Raw genomic sequence first — 21709 nt, 5'->3', positions numbered from 1 at the left:
TTTCAGCTGAATGAATTGACCTTTCAAATACATATGAAGTTTTGCTGCTAGCTTTAGCATGTTAGCCAACCTCATTTCAACCCTTGTATCTCAAATGATTCACAAATATATTCACACAGTCTGGGATGATGATAAAACATTAGCAAAGTGATGTCTCCGCAGAAGTTTCAGTAGTTGCCACATTCGCCATTATAACAATTGTTTTGTCAGGGAACCTCTGCTATGTATTGGGCAAGCCATGACTGCTGAGTGCATAAAGTGTCCAACATTCTACATGTTTTTCATACACTCTTTACGCAAAAAAATGGCATGTAGTGCAGAAATGTGTGATTTGGGACACAGCTTATATCTAAAATGCACTTTAATGCACTTTTGCAAACGTCTGGATTCCTGTCTCCATTGCAGAGGCTTATTTGAATTTCCCCTGCTGAAGCTTTGAACCTGCCTAACTTTGAACTCCCAATCCACAACCTGGGGAGAGAGAAGACGCAGCAGGGCTCAGGGCTTCAAATTTTTAATCATCTTCCGGCTCAAGTTAAATGAGAAATCCTTGTTTGTACGTAAGCTTCACTATGGTGGATGATGATTCAAGCAGTTCCACGCATTCAGATGGGCTCTGCCATTTAATATTCAGCATTCGTTGAATCGCATGTTACTTTTATAGTGAAGCCCAACTGCTAGCTCTTCTATTGTTGGTGAGTAACTTACTAAAAGTAGCGACGCAACTAACTTAACTACATTTTTCAGTAGCATCGCAGTAGTTCAGCTGTTTTCAAAATAATGTAGTGTGTTTCTAGTTAGGTTAAACTCAATTCAAGTGTTAAGTTTAACTTAATTTAGTTAATTAATTCAAAAACCTTCAATCTTTTTCTGACAGAATAATTCAGATAAAAAAATTAATTATATAGTTATATATTTAAATCTATGTAGTTAGTATACTGTAAGTAGCTTATAGTGTATCTAACAAATGTTTTTTTTTTTTTTTTAAAGAGTAGCTTGACTGTAGTTTATCTGCTTTAAATTATGAGTAGTTTCTAGCTTCCCTAAGCAAAATTAAAGAACAGCATTTGAACAGGGTGTTGTCACTGCTGTGGATTTGCATACGCTTATGATGATTTTCTCAGAGGCATTGCTGCAGGCGCGCTAATTGATTGAAGGTCAGATACTTCAGACATTCGGTTCAGCTTTGTGTGCTTTCCTTCAAGGAGCTAATGAGCTGCAATTATTTTAAAAACTCATCAACGCCTCTCCACACACTTGCCACCTCTAAACAGCTGCAGAAACTAGCCAAGACAAACATTATGTTTGGTCCTGCGCTGTCCATAGCACTCAGCATGCTTCTTCAATCCTCCTATTGATCTCACTCTTCTCCTGCATTTGAACGTGACTTACATGAGGAGCGTCGGACAGCGAAGCATTCAAAGCATGACAGCACTCTTGCGAATGCTCAGGGATTAGGTTTTACAGGGCCAAAACACAAAATATGAAAAAAGTGGCGATTAAAGGTTTAATTTCTATTTCGGAAAAGTTGCAAGTCGCAGCAGTCAGCTTTGATTAAAGTTCCACCCTGTTTGGCGGTCGGGCCTCTTACTCTAAGCTCCTTAGGGAACCCGTCTATCTTCTCACAGATATATGAGCCCAGCTCAGCAGACACCAATTTCTGCTGCATTTATTGAGCCCTCAGTAGGCCACTGGGGTCATTTTCAAAATGTTCCTAAAAGACCGTTTTAAAGGCCAGAATAGCAAGTCAGCTGAAAAAGTGTTTGATATGAGCTGGGCTTTCCTTTCACAGGACCTCAGCCAGATTTTCTTACTGCGGCCTCATTTGCCCATACATGTGCCCAAGGTGTGCAGAGGAGATAATTCAGGAGGCAATGTGCCATGCTTATAGTCTAAGTTCTATAGAAATACCTCTCGTGAGGGTAATGAAATATACAGAGTATGTGTGCTCTCACAGTTGTGCTGTGATCTACACCTATATATAGAGGAGAGACTGTGACCACAAATCACCCAAAAATTTAAATGATATAATTATTTACTAACCTCATGCTGATTCAAACCTGTGACTTTCTGTCTTCCTTGGAACACAAAAGGAGACATTTTTAAGATTTGGGGTCGCTCTTTTTCATTAAATTGCAATGAGTAAAAGCACCATAAAATCATTATAAAAGTTATTAATTCAACAGACAGAACAGACCAAGTCATAATTCACAAAAAATCTGTGCTAGCTCATGAGAGTTCATGAGAGAAGTAGTGATTTCTGATTGTGAACAAATCATTCTTTTAATTCAGAACTTTTCAATGAATTGGTTAGACCAGGATCGGTTGTCTGAATGATTTGACTAATCTCAAGTTCAACTCATTGACTGAATGGTCTGGTTAACTTAAGCTCACTGGCTTGGAAGACTATCAGTGAATAACAGTATAAATTTCAGTCTGTTTCTCTAACAAAGCTATTGTATGACTTCAGAAAATTTGGAATATAACACTTAAGTCAAACATATTACTTTCACATATATTAAATATAAATATTGCTTTCACATCCTTTTTGGAATCTTTTTAAGCCTTAGTCCCCATTAATTGTAATTGTATAGAAAAGAGCAAGTGCGTTCCACAGAAGAAAGAAAGGGGATGGTGAGACAGAATTAATTTTTGTGCAAACAATTCTTGAAATATTCTGAAAAGATTTACAATAAAATGAGCATGTGTCTTGATCATTTTTGTTGATATTATTGCTTTTTGGAATTTTACCATCTGTATGGAGATGTGCCAGTGTTTTGCAGCTGTATGAAAACCAGGTGGTGCAGAAGAGTGTTAGTTGGTTCTGTATGGAGGCCTTCAGATGTTCTTTGGGGCTTTTCTATTCTTTATAAACTCTCATGTCTGCGTGTTCCAACCTGGTGCATGATTGCATGCAGAGATCCCCACATGGTGCATGCTGTGAAGATATATAGTGACAGGTTATCAGAGAGGAACATAGAGGCTTGTTTTTAAACTGCTTTGAACCTTGTGCTCCGCATACACAATTAATGCAGAGGGGAACTGCGAAGCTTTTAAGAGCATTGAAGTGGAGTCATCAGCCTTACAATGCGAACAACCATCTCCTCTCTGCACTCTGGTCTCCAGGTTCAGGTGCTTTTTAAGTGCGGGGGGCTAATGTTGTATTTCTCTGCTTTGTGCTTTGGCGTGAAGTGCAAGGCACCACTGTCATCATCCAGCTGCATATGCGATGTACAAATTCAGCAATGCTCAGAGTGTTGGATTAAAAGCTGTAGTGGATCTGGTTTTAAGAGGTTATTCCACTGCAGTCTTGCCCCTCTATGAAATAGGATTTATGTATTAGTTATTCATGGAGAGTCTCATGCACTCATGTTCTACCTTTATGTCTTATTTTGGCTGTTGCAGTGCCAGACGCCAAAGTCCTGTGAAGTTATTTATGCTTGAGGTTTTGCTTTGGAATTCGTCTTTAATGTGTTTATCCCTGATGTTTTACCACAGAGCTTAACTGTGGTATTCACTGAGTGTTGGTTGTGTTCAGGCTTTGATGTGGTGGCATTTATCTTCATTCCTCCATCTTTGTCAGTCAACCATTTTCAGAATGAAGTGCGCCTCCTAATGCATTCTTTATAACATACACTATAAAAAGCAAGGTGACAGTGTTTCAGACATTACAGAGGATGTAATTTTGTTGCCTTTAAATTGGATAGTTCAAAACTGTTTGTACATTTCATTAACTGATGTATACCATATACCAACCCACTTGATCTACTAAAATCTACTTTGTATCTTAAAGTACACTGATAACCACCATATTAATACGGGTGGTAAAATAGAAGGCCATGATGATTTTAAGTTTACCAAAATTGGCCTCTCCATGAACCATAGCTAATGAAAATGTATAGGCAGTGTGTACAATGTTACCTAAAAAATATAATAAAATAAACATTAACTAAGCAATAGAAAATGTAACATAAAACACCATGATAGACATAATCGATAACAAAAGTAAGAAAAAACTTTATTTAATAAAATAAAATTAAATGTGATGTGATGTGGCACAAAAGGAATTCTGGGGACATTGTTTTACTCTTTTTCATTGTAAACTATAAGGTGACTTTTTTTACTTACAAAAGAACATAATTTTAACAGTATTTTTCAGAAAAAAAGTGTATCTGTTGTCTTGTTGAATATAATACTGTATGTATTTTTACTGTAAATTATATGGTAATTCATACAAAACAAAATTCTGCAGTATTTTACAGTAAAATGATGGTTTGGTAATAGTAAACCAATTTACTATTTGTTTTCCTGTTACAGTTTTTTTTTTAAGTGTGTGCTATACATGGCTTATGATCAAATTTGCTGTACGAAAATGTTGTTCCATCTTTTCTGGCTATGATTTCAAAGAACGAAAATCTGTAAATTGCTCAACATCAGCTTTGCTCTGAGCTATTCTGATCCCAGAAGTTCAAGGCTCATGTGACCTTGGTCGTCCACTGTCTTTGCTCGGGATACTTGGAACATTTCCACCAAGAGCTGGAATGTCAGATGACAGTCCAAGGAATGAATTTCCTCCGGCCCCGTGTCCATCATGCAGCCGCTGCTGCGTACATTCCAGCTCATACTGTATGACTGAAGCATGCTGTTCAGCTGCCAAGAATGTTGCCTCCCCTAGGAGAAAACAAGAGCACATCCGCATTGCATTCGAGACCTATTTCCTCAGCCCTGAAGAACCCCAAACCTCCTTCCCCTGCACCAGGACAGTAATCGACCATGACAAGACTCCCCTTCCATACTATTCTTCACCTTTAAAGGTGGAGTAAGCGATTCCTGAGAAAGACTGTTGATATTTGAACTCAAAAGCCAAATAAACACTCCCCTCCCTTCAGTGCTCCTTCGGAAGCTCCACCCCCCAAATTCATGCACGCGCAATAGTGTTGTGTGGATCGGTCCAATCCACTTTGTTTATTTTCCCATTTACAGAGCCAGGGCTGTGTACAAACACCAGATTTTTTTTTCAGCACACACACAGAACGGACAGCTAGCGGACCATGAAGAGATATTCACAGAATTTGACAAAGTGTATTGGATTAAAATGGCTTATTCCACCTTTAACTCTTCTGTCAATGAGCCAGGGAGCCGGACAGACAGCCTGGATCTTATCTCACAACCATAAAGGTCACTGTGAACACCAGACAAGATGGAACAAGCTAAAAACAAATTCAGACAAAAAGTAATCTGGACTTTTTTGTTGAATAGCTTTCAAAAATCCCATGAAATCAAAATGAGATGTGGCTATAGGTCTATGAGCTTTGAAACCTTCTATGTACTATTAGTCTCCTATAAATTGACATATTTTAACTTTACCAGATGCAGTATGCATATTTAAATAACAATCTTTTCTAGGAAAACAGTCCAAATATATTGATTACTCAGCTTGAACTACAGACTTTTCTCCAAGCAAGTCTGCTCTCTAGACAGAGAATGTCCCTCCCCCTTATACCGTCTGCAACTGCCTAGCATGTAGCATATCATAGTTCATGTTTATGAAGTTACTAAAGTCTATTGGATATTTATTTATTTATTCAAAATATCTGTCCCACCCCAACTTCCTGTGTCAGTAGTAAATATGTCCAAACATGACAGAAATCAAATGCACGTCAAATGATTTCATGGGGTCTTTTATTTTAAAATTTTACAGCAATATTATGCTCTCTATTACTGTTTAAACATTTAGTATAAGCCTACTAAAGGGACTTTTCATCTTTTTATATGTGATTAAATATCCCATTCTTGATGCAAAACACCGAAATGAACAAGCTTGAATAATATTTCCATCTTCACCAGTGTGCAATTATTAAGTTAGCGTGTCTGGTCCTTGGACCAAGTTTAGCTCTAAGCCTTATGCATTTCATGTCATGAGTGCACTTCTATTTATTTTGAGATATATTGTGGATCCCAGACTAAATTTCTTGCCCATGCAGCCCACTAAAGTCCAGGACACCTCATGCATGCTTTATACACAGAGCCATCCTTAATGGACTGTTAAAAATGGCTGTTTCACCTATCAGCTGTCCGTAGTGCCAGTGTGAAAAGAGCCTGGTCCAACAAATCTGCCATGCTGCCACACACATGAGAGTCCCAGCAGTAAGCTTAGTTCCCATCATACAGTCTGTTTATCTCCAAGCGAGCGTTAAACCCCATGCCATGCATGCTAATTATTCTAAAAGATTAGAACCAGTGGAGATAAAAATAGTTTGCGCTGTCTACATAATTATACATTCTGCATCTCAATGCAATGCAGAATCTATTCCTTATCAATATGGAAACTGGAAAATTTGGAGCAATTATAAATGGCTATAAAAATCTCACACCAGGTGTTAACCAATAGCTGTAATTTTAACTAAAATAATTCGTTTTAAAGCTGTAGCATCATAGGAGGAAAGATGATTTAAACCATTGTTTTTATAAATATGCAGTATAGCCTGAGCTTCATTCTGGTGATTGTTCCTTACTAATGTAGTTTAAAAATGGGAAGAATATTAAATATTTGGGCTTTATTACATCCAGTTTAGGGGTAAGGGCACAATAATAGGATTTATTAGGACTCCCGTCCCAGCTGCAGACCAAAGAGTGGTAAACTCAGAATTATAGAGTAGTTGTTTAGATAAATTATTATAAAAATGGAGCAGTGACTTCAGGGTATCCAAAGGCCAAAATAACAATGACATTTTCACTTTTCTAACACAGAATAAGAGGCCTACCCTGCCAAACTTAAAACAAACACGTGAAAACATAATTTACACAGGCTTGTAGCATGAAAAGAATACAGATGTTGAGATTAATATTTTCTTTTATGAAAATATTGTTGTATTGTAAATCCATAATGATGTCTTAAGCCCTATTCGCATGGGATTAGTTTTCAGGACAATACATCTGTGAAGTAATTTTTCCTGAAGACAACTGGAAGTTTATGTCATTTTGCTCAGGACATGTGATGTACTGGATGTAGAGATTGCAGAGATGGGGACAGAAAACGAGGACAGGAATATGTATTTTCTTCCAATTCTAATATTTTACACACTTCAAATAAATAAAGACATGTTTCAGGCTGCAGTAGTGTAGTGACCACTCTGTTTCAAGCATTCCTCAGTGTTCATGTTTATTGTAGTCAAACATATTAGTTTGGTTGTGCTGCAGTGGTCTGGGTATCACGGAACGTTGTGGATACTTTGTATCTGTCATTTTTATAGCACTGCTTGCTTGCCTGCTTGCGTTTTTAAAACCCAGATCACACAGTTCTGACAGAATATCTCATAAACCACTATGTAGTTCACAGACTACCATCCAGAGTGTTTCAAAAACCCATCAAAGGGATTTTTCACTCTTATGTAGCCAATTAGAGGCTGAAAGCTGTGGTTTTGAGAGGAGATACAGTAGTTTCAGTGTCTGTTGCTGCTGTGAGACTACAGTCGCCCCTGTTGTGCATCTCAAATGCCCATCTCATTCTCCTGCGGTTTGGAAACTAGGCCGTGTCTTTGCTGTGAACCCTTAAAGAAGGCAGCCCTTGTCACTCTTGCCATCAACACTACTTTTTATCTGCGTTTGAAAACATATTTACACTTCAGAGAAGTTTTCTCTGTGTGAAGGCATTCTGTATTCTACAGGCCGCTGAGGAAAGCCCACAACTGCAACGAATTTAAAGTCACCTTCCTGCCCAACTCAGGTTTATAGTCTCGCTGAGGTCAGAGCTTGTAAAGAACAAATACATCAGAGGTTGCTGGGTCTGAAATCTTTTTTTTTTTTTTTTTTTTTTTCAGAATTGCAGAGAGGAAGTCAAGAGATGTCAGTTCAATCTTTGAGTCGTGCTTTATTCATCTACCATTGCACCTTTTGAAAGCTCGTGTTTTTGCATGTGCACAGATCCTTCCCTATATACAGTTGTAATTTTGTATTGTATTAAGGAAAATAGAAGACTGTAGTATATAGAAATAGTTTAAGACAATATTTACATTTCTAGAAGAAAATGCCAGTGTTTGCAAGCCGTTGCCGGCTTTTCTCCTTCACTTCTTCTTGCTGGTTTTTGGGCATTGAGAGGGAGATGGACAATGTGTACAGAGAAGGGACAGAAGGTTCCCTGATGCAGAATGACAGCTTGACTCACCCATCATCCACAGTTGAAAGTTTCAAATAGCAAGTCATTGCACATGCCTGCCCATGTGCTCTGCTTAAAGAGGGGGAATTCTTATGTTGTTGTTTTTTTGCTTTGTATAAAAGTAGCCTAATTTATCTGAGTATTGCTAATCTATGGATTTATGGATTTAAGTTTGCCCCACATAAAAAGGATGCATTTGTTTTGAGGCTTTCCCCTTAACAGGTCCTATTCTGGAGGCCTCCAAGCAAAAAGGCTTAAAGGGAGTGTCAGCAAAAGATGACTGAATATCAGTTAGTTCTCGTTCAAAGTGGTAATAAAATGAAAACTTCAAACTTGCCTGAACAGGACAATTGTACCACGCTGGCTGACAAAGCTTTCCACTTACAAAAATATGAGATCTTTTTTAAGAGAAAGATACATGACCGATATGCCAGGGTACATCACTCTCTCAAATTGGAGAGACACAAACCTTTTAGCACAGACTGAGAAAAACATAATGGCAATTAGTAATCTCTAACATTAGCTCAATTCCATAAGACCAAAATAAAAAAATGTCTTGCCAGTAAGAATAATAGGCTTGTATAAATGTGAATGTTTCAGAATAGCTTCAGTGAAAACTTCAATGAGAAAACATTGTCTCAACAGTTTGTTTAGTTTTCATGCTAAGCACTTGTCAAATGATTTTCGGCATTCAAAATATCTCCAGGGTGCAAGTTGTCAAATAAAAACCACAAACCATACAATAATGTCAATTGTAGATTTGATGTCGTTACTCAAGTCTGTGCATAGCTGTAATAATTTTCGGTGCGGAATGAGCAACGGTGCTGTCATTCCTTCCACCTCTGCCCCATCCCCACCCTCTCTCACCTTGGATTCATAGCACCACTTTTCACAGCTTAATGAGAGTCTGGAGGCAGTGTACAGCATTCCTGGGTGGTGATAGAGCATAAGCCATGCACCTGTGTACGCTCTCCCATAATACAGCCCAGTGTTTGGACGTTGGGACTGGGGTGCTCACACAATCTTCCTAAGTTATTTTTTTTAAACTGCTTTCCTAAGAACAAGACAAGCATCAACCACCAACCCCAGCCAAGGCTCGATTCATCACTAGCGAGCAAACTGTTCCAAGGAAAGTGAATCACCATGTCATTTGAATCAGTGCAAAATCTACAACAGTTAATTGTGTTGCACAAATGAAATGTAAAGTCATTTACCATACATGCAACGTGTGTCACTCTTTAGCATTCCCATGCCTGTCCAAATTGATACCACTTAACTCATTGGCAGAAGAGCCAAAGCTTGTTTCTGCAAATTAGTTTTCTGAATAAGCCATTTGTTACGCTGTCTGTCAAAAGGCGGATGTCAGACTGAAAGTTGTCTTCAGCTTGTGATTACAGTGAGCGTGCGAGGTTGGGTTCGGATACCGTTCAAAGCCAGTTGGAGGAGACAGTATCTTTCAAAAATAGAAAAAGTGCCTCAGAAGTTTTACCGCTAAAAATAAACCGCAAGCTCAGTTTTTGCATCTGAGAGACCCATGAATCCTCTCAAGGGTTTTGCCTTTTTGTGTAACAGCCTCTGCCATGCATTGTTTTCATGCCATTTCATCAGCTTTGCGTGGCACAGTGACCTCCGCTTAAATTACCCTAAGTTTGCTCCTGGTCCACAACAGCCATTAGCTGTGACCTCCTTTGTCCTCTCTCAAGCAGACGCCAATATCAGCCTCCCAGGCACAAAGTAAGATGAGATAATGGCTCTGTCTAAAAAAGCTGTCTGCCTCTCTTCCTGACAGTCTATTAGACGTTTTTCACACTAGTTTTAAATATAATGCAAGCTTGGCATTGTACGTAATCTTACCTCACCAAGGAAAACAAACTCGTTTCCATGTTGTACCCTCTTCTCTCTCAGGTGTGTATACTTCTGCATGTTTTACTGTTGTGTCAAGTGACAAGAAAAACCTCATTATTTTGTGAACTAATACTTTAAGACTGTAGGACATATTGACTGTTCTGCAGTCCCTCACAGCCATTTTTTTTTTTTTTTTTACCACATCAATGTAGAAATCAGTCTCTGTGTCTAAGGAACTCTACACTTTGAGGAAAAATAAGTATTGTCTGACAGAGCAATACTTTTATCCATATTTATTGAACGATTCATTTTCCTTGAATGGTCTTTTTTGGGTATAATTAACACAAACCGATTCTTCTGAAGTTATGGTGCTTGAAATACGTTTTCCCTCAAGGGATTTGTCTTCCTCATGAGAGCACATAATTCCTCTGACACTCGTCCCTTTAACCTTCAAACCGGTTAGTCTGTGGAGGAAGATGTCTTTCTGCCTCGGCTCCCCGGGCTGCTGACTGTCATATGGTTGATCCGTTCCCAGTGGCATACGTTGATGTACCCTGCCCCTGTCGTATTAGAGACTGTTCAGTCAACGAAAGGATGTTCTCATGAAAAAAACACCTGGGCTTTGTGACCTCAACCGTAACTTTTCATTTAAATTAAAAGTAAAGGCTTTCTAGACTGTTTGATGTAGGTCAAAGCCCTAAACAGGGCATCAAGTATTGATTTTTGTGTTTTTGATGGAAGGAAGCAGGCGTATTGGACTGTGTTAAAAGCTTAATGGTACTCCCTAGACAAGCCTCAAACAAGGGTAATGTAGATAGAATTAAATGTCTCAGTCTAATTAATTAGAAGAGTGTAGGCTGGTAAGAAACAGCAGTGGCTTCTCATTAGACTGAGTTTGTGTGTCTCTGGAGAGTGCTGCTGTGGAATATTATCCGGTGCGAGTGACATCTCCCAGCAGGCTTTGGTTGCTGACACATACACGCACTCAACCGCCTGTTGTTAGCGTTGTGCGCGAAGCGTTGCTGTGTTTCTACATTGTGCTCGCTCTACAAAACACAAGAGGAGAGGATCACGAAATAATTAAACACCCACTTTGAAGTGTGTTTTCTTGCCTCAGGATTTCATTCTTTTTCATGTTTTGTTGTTGTTGTTGCTCTGACCCAGAACTCTAATGGACGCAACGCACATGTATTAAAGTGTGCAACGCCTGCAGTGAGAGTAAGAAACAGCAACTCAGCAGATATCTTGTACATCTTCACTTGCTTGGGTATCTGGGAGAATTCCATATCTGATGACATGGACGAATCAGGCTGAATCGCTTTAACATGTAGCATTTCAAGCTTGAAGCATAAGATAATTAGGCTAAGCGACCATTTACACCGAATGTGTTTTTTTTATTATCTGCGCTGTATTTCTATGTACATTTGCGCTAGACTGACGCCTTGGACTGTTATGACACTTCTCACTGTTTTTCAGTGTCTCACGCAGGAGCAAAATTATTTAGAAGCTGTGTCAAGTTAAAAGAATTTCAGCTTTTAAAAACATATCTTGAGACACCAGTGAACCTTTCTATTCATTACTCTGCTTCTAGATTTTTTAGCACAAGGCGTTGCGACTTTTCACATTAGAGCTTTCGGTTCAGACTCAGCTTGATTAATTTGGTAGGTGTGAAGACAGTTTTCCGAAACTGTAAGGGCACCAAGTTGCTTGAAAATAGAGTTCTGGGTTATGTTTCATGTGAACTCCAGCATGGTACAGAATTAGTATGAAAGAAATTTGGCCTTGCTTGCAGAATTTGACTGCAATTGGTAATATGTAGTTTGCTTAGTGTAGTACAGTATACTGCATTTCTTTAATGACATTTACACTGACAGTGATTAAATTGCAGAAGGTTGCCTAGTCTCCGTGCTGTTGGTTGTTAGTTGCCATTCCTACTCGACTGCTGTTTCCAACTGTATTAGGCTCCCACTGGTAGTTGCCACATCTGCAAATTGCAGTCAATGCGAACACCCCTTAATTGCTGTAAGTATGAAAACAGCCTAAAGGCCCCAATCGAAGAATGAATGGGTGTGACCTCATTTAGAACAAAATCTGTCCAAAAAGGTGTTTTTGAGTTCATTTCGGTGGTTCGTAACATCTCGCCAGGGCGAACCTTCAGGAAAACCTCTTATCGGCTGCTAAACACCTTACTGCCATTGGTCCATGTCATCGGTAGTTGTGACCTGGAGCTCCACCCACTTTGAGGCTGACAGCTAATTTCCATTCAGTCAGTCAAGATCAGCCAACATGAAAACTATGCACAATTATTAGCGAGCTGGTGCAAATTTTCCTGCATCTGTACGATCATTCGCATAGAGACATTTTCCAAGAACATGTTTTTGGTTTGTTTGTTTGATAAATTAGTCCACAAAAGGAATCAGATCTACTCAAATACTCTTAAAGTTCCCATTCACTCCTTTGCTTTATTTGCTGCTTCACTCATGTTCCATCTTAAGCGAAAGCCATTCACACATCCGGCCATATTAAGGTATGCCTATCATCATTCTTTGTCTGTATTCTACCCATTAACACTCTTTTATTCACCTATTTTTCATTAGTATCAGTGTCATCATAACTTATAAGAACAGAGTGAAGCCTGATCTGCACATAGAATGACCTTGTATAGCGTGTTACCGCAGTCGCTCTATGAATTCAGAATGTAAACAAGACAAATTAAACATTATCTACTGCAAATATATTACTTTAAATCCTCATTGATTAATTAAAACAGCTACTTTTACTGATCTCATGTGAATTCTACTGATAGAATGAGGCATGAAGTCATTGATAAAAGATTTTAATGTCACATTAGTTGATGTTTTACATGAAGTCTTTAGCGTTCTTATTTTTAAATGCTCCTCTAAACACCTTTTCCATCGGTGTGACACAGCTGAGCTCTGAATGTTCATAGCTCAGCTGTTTTTATCGTTTTCTTTTCTTTTTTTTTTATCCTCTGAATGAAGAGCGAAGAAGAACTTCTTTGTGAAGTCTGGGGCCTTAAGACTAAAATAGATCAGAGATGCATTTGTATGTAGGATGTATGTTAGGTTTCCTAAACAACAACAACCAACTACTGGCTAATATGTTTGAGTGCTGGAAAAAACAAAAACGATGACAAAACAGTCTAGATATTGGTGACAAGTGTCTCTCTCTCGTTCACTCTCACTCACTCATTGCTTAATTCCTGTCAGTTTGTCAGCTCAGTCATGCCACTGTCTCCAGAGTGACGCCAGAGTGTTATTTATCTTTCTGTTTGTTCACTTTGTATCTTGTTCCTTTTCTGTTTGTTTGTTTTTTACTCTCTTGCTTATAGGACTTTCTCTTGACTTTTTCTCTCTTCACTTCCTCTCGCACGGCTCTGTCTATGTCTTTGAAGTTTAGTGTCTGCTTTAATGAGTGCACTTCAGACATGTTCTGCCTGAACCACAACAGGCCTGGTGTCCTGAGGCCATTGCAGTACCACTCGTTCTCTCTTTCCATGTCTTTCTTTGTTTTTTTTGTTTCTTTCTTTCTTTCTAAGAAAGAGCAAACTTACTTCCTTGCTTTCAACACATTCTCTCTTTCTCTCTCTCTCTTTTTCTCCAATTGGACTCCAAGCTCGCACACCCCCGGCAGCTTGTCTTCTGTCTCCTGGGAGGTGATTCTTGGTTTTGATGTATAAATCATCCTCGACTGTTCAGTCTTTAATTAATGACCCCCATCTGTCCTTGCTGGTTGAGTTTGAATTTTAAAGTGCTGACACACTAAGCAAGTGCCTGTGCGATGTCCTGACGCAATCAGTCCCCGAATAAAGCAAGCTGTCAGTGCACAGAGAATAGGCAGTCTGAGGTCGACACCCTCACCTGCTCCAAGGTGCCTCGAGTCCACTTACCCGGCAGAAAAAGAGAGTGATAAAGAGAGGCTGAAAATGAGACAGCGGACAGAGCAGAGGCAATAGCACTTGCATCCATCAGCTCCAGTGCCACAAAGCGGGCCAGACCAGTAAGGCTCTCTGTATATGTGTGTGTTCATAGGCTTTTCAAGTGAGCCCTGCCAGAGTTTCTGAAGCGGTTATGGAGGCATCAAAGACAAGCGCTGCGGTGAGTCACCGGTTGGCTTTTACAATCTATTTACTGGATGTGTGCAAGGCCGGGTTTCAGGCCATAGACGGGGGGTGCGGGACGGGCAGGTGGGCAGAGTCGGGCTGCATCACACATGCATGAATAGCCAAACAACACAAAACAAGTGAAGAAAAAGGCTCTGTTCTCGCTTTTGTATGTCGATGTTGTTATTCCCATCGCTGCTGCTTTTGAGTCCGCTTAGGCTTCTTTTTGTTTGTGCTCATGCCATTAATATAATTTGTTCATCTCAATGCCATGTTCATGTCTTTCCCTTCTTTTTCCTGACGTTGGGGTCATCACTTCGTACAGCTGCTCATGTAGCATGACAGGGCAGTACGCTTTGATTTGAAAGCTATGATTTCCCTCTTTAATCTTTGAAACTTTTGTTTGTAGTGCAGCATGTGCAACTCTTTAACTGATGAAACAGTTCTCCGCTATTCACCATTGTGATGCTACTCAACTCAGATTCAGTCAGATTCAGAAGTTAATAAATCTTTTGTATATTTTTAGTAAAATCCATTATTGTGCTATATTTGATGTAATGTAACAGTACCTTACCTTCCCTATTTCATGAGTCTCAGTGACCTAAACACTTATTAAATTTTAATTACTGAAAACATATTTTTCAGAGTGGACACCATAGCTCATAAATTAGGAAGCACCCCCGATGTGAAAGTCTCAGCCCAGCATGCATTGTTTCTTGTTAGAGATGATTAGTGGTCATGATGTGGAACTAATTTGCTCTTAGTTGCTTGTTTTGAATCTAATCTGTCTTTGTGGGATCTCAGTGGACTCTGTGTTATCATTTTCCATGCGCACCTAAACTAACATTATCATCAGCATTCCGTGTTTTCCTTAATAGATAAAAAAGGTGGATAAGGAGCACTGGGGACATGAATTTGCTGCTCACAAACAGTTTTACTCTCTTGAAAGCAGATATATTATGTAATACAATTTTCAATTCCAATGTAGAAGCCTGATTCCAAGAATTGTTTATTCCCAGTCTACATTTAAACTTATATAATTTAAACTTACATGAAAGGTAGTTCGCCCAAAAATGAAAATTCTGTCATTATTTACGTAGTTATGTCATTACAAGCATGTATGGTGTTATTTTTAATGTGGAACACAAAAGAGATATTTTTTTTTTAATAGTCTTCACACTGCTCTTTTTTTACATACATAGACAATTCATTCAGAACAGACAAAAAGCATAATAAAGGAATCCTAAAATTACATTATGCATTAATTTCAAGTCTTCTGAAGCCATACAATAGCTTTGTTTGAGTAACATATTGAAATGAAAGTGTCAATTTACAGAAAACCTTGAACCTGCAAGTAATGTTCACTTGTCACACACACAAGAACCAGTGACACTTTGCTTTCATTTTTGAATCTGAACTTGAACCCTGGAAGGAAAGGTTATCAGTGAATAACTATTTAAATTTCAGTCTGTTTCTCACACAAAGATATTATGGCTTTAGAAGACGTTGAATATAGTGCATAAGTCGTATGGATGACTTTTATTGTTTTTTTTTTGTTTTTGTTTTTTACTTGGGTTTTTTGTCATTGCTTGACAGTAGTTGTCACCATGAACTGCCCTTGAATGGACAAGAGCTGTGCAAAGATTCTTCAAAATGTCTCTCTATGTGTTCCACAGAAAAGAAAAAAAAAAGCATACAGGTTTGGAATGACATGCTGGTGATTGAATAATGACAGAATATTCATTTTTGCGTGAAATGTTGCTTAAAATTTGTTTGTTCATATTGTTGTGCAAATTGTGTATCATATGACAAGATTGAATGGAAAAACTGTGTCATGCAGAAAGAGGGATTCATTCTGTCTAAATGCCATACCGTTGCTTTTCCAACAGCAAACCCTGGAGAATAACTTAACCAATCTGGTAAAGAGGAACAGTGAGCTGGAGAACCAGATGGCCAAACTCATCCAGATTTGCCAACAGGTGGAGGTGAGTCAAGCCAAACGTCCTACTTTTTTTTTCTTTATAATATGCATGCCTCACATTATCATCAACGTTATGTTATCTCACTAAATTTCTATACAATTCACCTTAAACAAATGCCCCAATCCTCCAGATGTTTTATTCATTTATTTATTTATTTTTTACAAAAAAATAAATAAAAATAGATCTGATATTTAGCTGCAAAAATATTTGATTTTAAACTGCCCTCTTGATCAACAAATGCTTGCTAGAATATGTAGGGCTATTCCTGTATGGAGGAATGCAATATCAAAATATAAATCCGAATGTATGAAATTTTAATTTTGATTGTTTATGATTGTTGAAGCTGTGCAGCTGTGTGATTCCAAGTTTGTTTGTATGTGATTATGCATGCCTCTGCACTACTTACTCATGTCATGTATAAATGAACTCTTAGTGTATTTAAATGTATTTTCTTTGAATTCAACTACTGAGCCAAATGCTAGAAGTGCCTTCAAGAGTGTATCAATGTAAGTGAATGCCTTTCTTATGAATAAAAGAGACTAGAATTTTGCCTTCTCTGAAAATGAACTTGTGGTCAGTAAGAAAGAGAAACCCTTAAATAGAGTTAATAAACAACATATAAGAGTCATAATTTGTGACTGTGAAATGTTTAGTTCCTGCTATACATATTAATGGAGGACTGTGAAGTCAGCAGCATTTGCAGGAGTGTTGTCTTGTAGACAGGCCTTAAATTAAGAATTTGCTATAGGAAAAAGACAGTGTTATAATTTTGTTTTAGTTTTTTATTTATTTTTTTTTTTTCATATATTAATTTCACATTATTTAAATTATTCCTTGAATGTTGTTTTAGCATTCTAATTTCTAGAATTTGTTCATATCTTATATCATGCACTATTTTTGATCATACATTAATTCATCCATTTATCATTTATCCATTGATTTTTGCTTTTGTGATTTTTTTTTTTTTTTAAATATTATTTTCACTAATATTGCTGTAATGAAAATGTTTTCCTGTCTGATTGTTTTGTAATAAAAGTGCTACTTCACTTTTCCACATACATTGCAGGCAGCTAAGTACTGCATATTAATGTGTCGTTTTTGAAGAAACATTACCACATGTTAACGGCCCTTTTGAAAGTCAATTAGCACCCTTTATCTTTAAATCAGAGCTCATTAAAAGCAAGACAACAAGGTGCCAGGGATAAATTTAGCTTTTTCGTATGATGTCACCTTGAACATTGGCTGAGTGAGTCTCTCTGCATTCAAAGATGCCTGAAGATGAGCTCTAAGGCATCAGGCACAAGGGAAATTCGAATGCAAGCATCCTTTTAATGACTCTGTCAGGATGGTCGTCCTTGTTGTATGTGAAAAGAAAGCAGGTGACAAGGCATGGTTACTTCATTAGCTGAATCAGTCTTGTTGAACCTCAAGGGGACTGCATGTGTAACATGTCTTCACCCAAAATGAACCGCGTTTAAAAAAAAAAAAAAATCTGTGCATTCCCGCCCCCTGCTTATAGCACACAAAGATTGTAGCTCAGAAACAGCTGAGTAAGTTAGTGTGGAATAAGGCATATATTTTAAAGCATTTAAAATGCATCACAAAATACATATATTGCATTGCGATGAACTCTCTCAAGGTGATGAAAATGACCTAACCAGTCAAAAATATATATATATATATATATATATATATATATATATTAACATCATACATTTGTGGTTTTCTCTTTCATCATTAAAACCTAGTTCAATTTTTCATAACAAACTGATGTAAGAACATGTTTATTGAATGACTTCAATCACCAGAAAAATATTACATCTCTGGCCAGGTCCACTGTGTCATGTTTATTTAAAGGCACAGTAAATTATTGAGGCTTAAATGAGGTCTGATAATGTTAAGTAATGCAGATTTCAAGGAAACTGCTAATTAAATATTTTGGAGATTAAATGCAAGGTTTGACCCAAAAAAGTGGTGCACGTCAAGATTTTTGGTCCTTCCAGTTAGAGGTCTGTGCAGGACTGTTTTTTCCATCCCACTCCTGCAAGTTTGTATCCCGTACCTGAACACTCACGCTGAATTTTACTCCATGTTCACCCGCTCTCTACCCACAGTGATTTTTCTTCCCGACCGCTCCCTTTCCCACAACCCTGCTTTGTTTTCCACATAGGTCAAAAGCAGTACAAATAGAAAAGAAGAGTACACAAAGAGCATTTTATTTTTCTGTTATTGCTATTATCAGATGACGCATGACCTGATGCCCGTGTGACTTGCCTGAGGTTGATTTTGTAACACTAACCACTGACCATTTTCCAGTCCGAGTTTGACATCCTTTGATCTCCATGCTTTACTTTGCCATTCTTCTAAAGCCCTTTGACTACCTGCATCGCCTCTTCTAAATATTGGATAATTTAATGCACGTGCTGTGTGCACATTTTTAAGTTGTATTTTCTGTTTATTGTTAAAAATAAATAAATAAATAAATAAAATTAAAGAAATTGTAAAATAAAATAAGAATCATTGTTTTGTATTGTTTTTTGGATTCATAAATTAATAATATAAAGAAAAGATATCCACATCGGACATTTCAGGCTCTACTCTGACCGCCCACTCCCGCCCACCATTCATTGGAAGTACTGTCTGCTCCCACCTTCAACTCGGAAATTTAATCCCGTGCCGCAAGGGTCTGGAGGAACTTCTGCAGGAATGCAGACCTCTACTTCCAATGTATGTAAATATGAACTGGCATTAACAGAACATGTGCATTTAAATGATGTAGGGGTTTAACCTCAAGCAGCCCTTTTTCTAGGAGTTTTTGCTCTTCGTCCTTGTAGTAATGATTAAGTTCAATGTACTTTGTAATGGTGGAAAGTCCCAAACTACAATTTAAATAAATTCTTCAAGTAAATAATAATAATAATTGCATGAAAGATATCAGGTGCCAGACATTTTTTTCAGATTTAAGTCTGTCAAAAATAATACCTTGACCCAGTATAGCTCTAAAAGCCACCGGTTATGAAAGTGTGTAAGTAATTGTATTTTCAGTTAAAAAAAAAATAAGAGGGTTCAGATTTCTAAAATACATTTGAAGTCAGAAGTTTACATACACTTTAAGTCATTAAAACTCATTTTTTAACCACTCCACAGATTTCATATTAGCAAACTATAGTTTTGGCAGGTGGTTTAGCACATCTACTTTGCTCATGACACGAGTAATTTTTCCAACAATTGTTTCACTTTTAATTGACTACATCATGATTCCAGTGGGTCAGAAGTTGCATACACTATGTTAATTGTGGCTTTAAGCAGCTTGGAAAATTCCAGAAAATGATGTCAAGCATTTAGGCAATTAGTCAATTAGCTTCTGATAGACCGCTCAGGAAGGAGATGCATTCTGTCTCCTAGAGATGAATGTAGTTTGGTGCGAAAAGTGCAAATCAATCCCAGAACAACACCAAAGGACCTTGTGAAGATGCTGGAGGAAACATGTAGACAAGTATCTATATCCACAGTAAAACGAGTCCTATATCGACATAACCTGAAAGGCTGCTCAGTCAGGAAGAAGCCACTGCTCCAAAAATGCCATAAAAAAGCCAGATCAAAGAACTTACTTTTTGGAGAAATGTCCTCTGGTCTGATGAAACAAACATTTTACTGTTTGGCCATAATGACCATCTTTACGTTTGGAGGAAAAAGGGTGAGGCTTTTAAGCCGAAGAACACCATCCCAACCATCAAGAGAATTTGTGGGCAGAACTGAAAAAGCGTGTGCAAGCAAGAATGCCTACAAACCTGACTCCAGTTACACCAGTTCTGTCTGAAGGAATGGGCCAAAATTCCAGCAACTTATTGTGAGAAGCTTGTGGAATGTTTAGACCAAATGTTTGACCTTGCTTGGGCCAAAACGTTTGACCCAAGTTAAACAATTTAAAGGCAATGCTACCAAATACTAAAAAAGTGTACTGTATGTAAACTGACCCACTGGGAATGTGATGAAAGAAATAAAACTAACTGACCTAAGACAGGGTATGTTTTCTAAAATTAAGTGTCAGGAATTGTTAAAAACTGAGTTTAAGTGTATTTGGCTAAGGTGTATGTAAACTTCTGACTTCAACTGTATATTTTCTTCTAAACTCAGTAAAAAAAAGAAATGTCCCTTTTTCAGGACACTGTATTTTAAAGATAATTTTGTAAAAATCCAAATAACTTTACAGTTCTTTATTGTAAAGGGTTTAAACAATGTTTTCCATGCTTGTTCAATGAACCATAAACAATTCATGAACAAGCACCTGTGGAACTGTCGTTAAGACACTAACAGCTTACAGACGGTAGGCAATTAAGGTCACAGTTATAAAAACTTAGGACACTAAAGAGACCTTTCTACTTACTCTGAAAAACACCAAAAGAAAGATGCCCAGGGTCCTGCTCATCTGCGTGAACATGCCTTAGGCATGCTGCATGGAGGCATGAGGACTGCAGATGTGGCCGGGGCAATAAATTGCAATGTCCGTACTGTGAGATGCATAAGACAGTGCTACAGGGAGACAGGAAGGACAGCTGATCGTCCTCGCAGTGGCAGACCACGTGTAACAACACCTGCACAGGATCGGTACATCCAAATATCACACCTGTGGGACAGGAACAGGATGGCAACAACAACTGCCCGAGTTACACCAGGAACGCCAATCCCTCCATCAGTGCTCAGACTGTCTGCAATATGCTGAGAGAGGCTGGACTGAGGCCTTGTAGGCCTGTTGAAAGGCAGGTCCTTACCAGACATCACTGGCAACAACGTCGCCTATGGGCACAAACCCACTTTCGCTGGACCAGACAGGACTGGCAAAAAGTGCTTTTCACTGACGAGTCACTGTTTTGTCTCACCAGGGGTGATGGTCGGACTCGTGTTTATCGTCGAAGGAATGAGCGTTACACTGAGGCCTGTACTCTGGAGCGGGATCGATTTGGAGGTGAAGGGTCCGTCATGGTCTGGGGTGGTGTGTTGTCATTGCAGGCAATCTCAATGCTGTGCGTTACAGGGAAGACATCCTCCTCCCTCATGTGGTACCCTTCCTGCAGGCTCATCCTGAAATGACCCTCCAGCATGACAATGCCACCAGCCATACTGCTTGTTCTGTGCGTGATTTCTTGCAAGACAGGAATGTCAGTGTTCTGCCATGGCCAGCAAAGAGCCTGGATCTCAATCCCATTGAGCACATCTGGGACCTGTTGGATCGGAGGGTGAGGGCTAGAAATGTCCGGGAACTTGCAAGTGCCTTGGTGGAAGAGTGGGGTAACATCTCACAGCAAGAACTGGCAAATCTGGTGCAGTCCATGAGGGGGAGATGCACTGCAGTACTTAATGCAGCTGGTGGCCACACCAGATACTGACTGTTACTTTTGATTTTGGACCCCCCCCCCCCCCCCCCTTTGTTCAGGGACACATTATTCCATTTCTGTTAGTCACATGTCTATGAAACTTGTCCAGTTTATGTCTTAGCTATTGAATCTTTTTTATGTTCATAAAATATTTACACATGTTAAGTTTGCTGAAAATAAAAGCAGTTGAAAGTGAGAGGACGTTGAGTTTATAAACCTATTTGAGCTG

General features: G+C 38.5%; 1 protein-coding gene across 8 annotated transcripts in view; it reads left to right on the top strand.

The window, feature by feature from the left end:
* LOC127418379 (probable E3 ubiquitin-protein ligase MID2) overlaps positions 1–21709 on the top strand; it is a 163053-nt gene that overhangs the window by 109696 nt on the left and 31648 nt on the right. For 7 of the 8 annotated variants that reach the window (XM_051659020.1, XM_051659019.1, XM_051659018.1 and 4 more), the window contains exons 3-4: positions 14053–14118; positions 16013–16108. In XM_051659020.1, coding sequence (XP_051514980.1) covers positions 14053–14118; positions 16013–16108 — 162 coding nt within the window. The remainder of the gene's footprint in view (positions 1–14052; positions 14119–16012; positions 16109–21709) is intronic. The other variant, XM_051659015.1, reaches the window with a different exon arrangement.

This window comes from Myxocyprinus asiaticus, chromosome 27 (assembly GCF_019703515.2).
Source record: "Myxocyprinus asiaticus isolate MX2 ecotype Aquarium Trade chromosome 27, UBuf_Myxa_2, whole genome shotgun sequence".
In the NCBI taxonomy this organism is placed as follows: domain Eukaryota; kingdom Metazoa; phylum Chordata; class Actinopteri; order Cypriniformes; family Catostomidae; genus Myxocyprinus; species Myxocyprinus asiaticus.
Note: the sequence above shows the minus strand (reverse complement) of the source record. Positions and strands in the feature narration are given on the sequence as shown.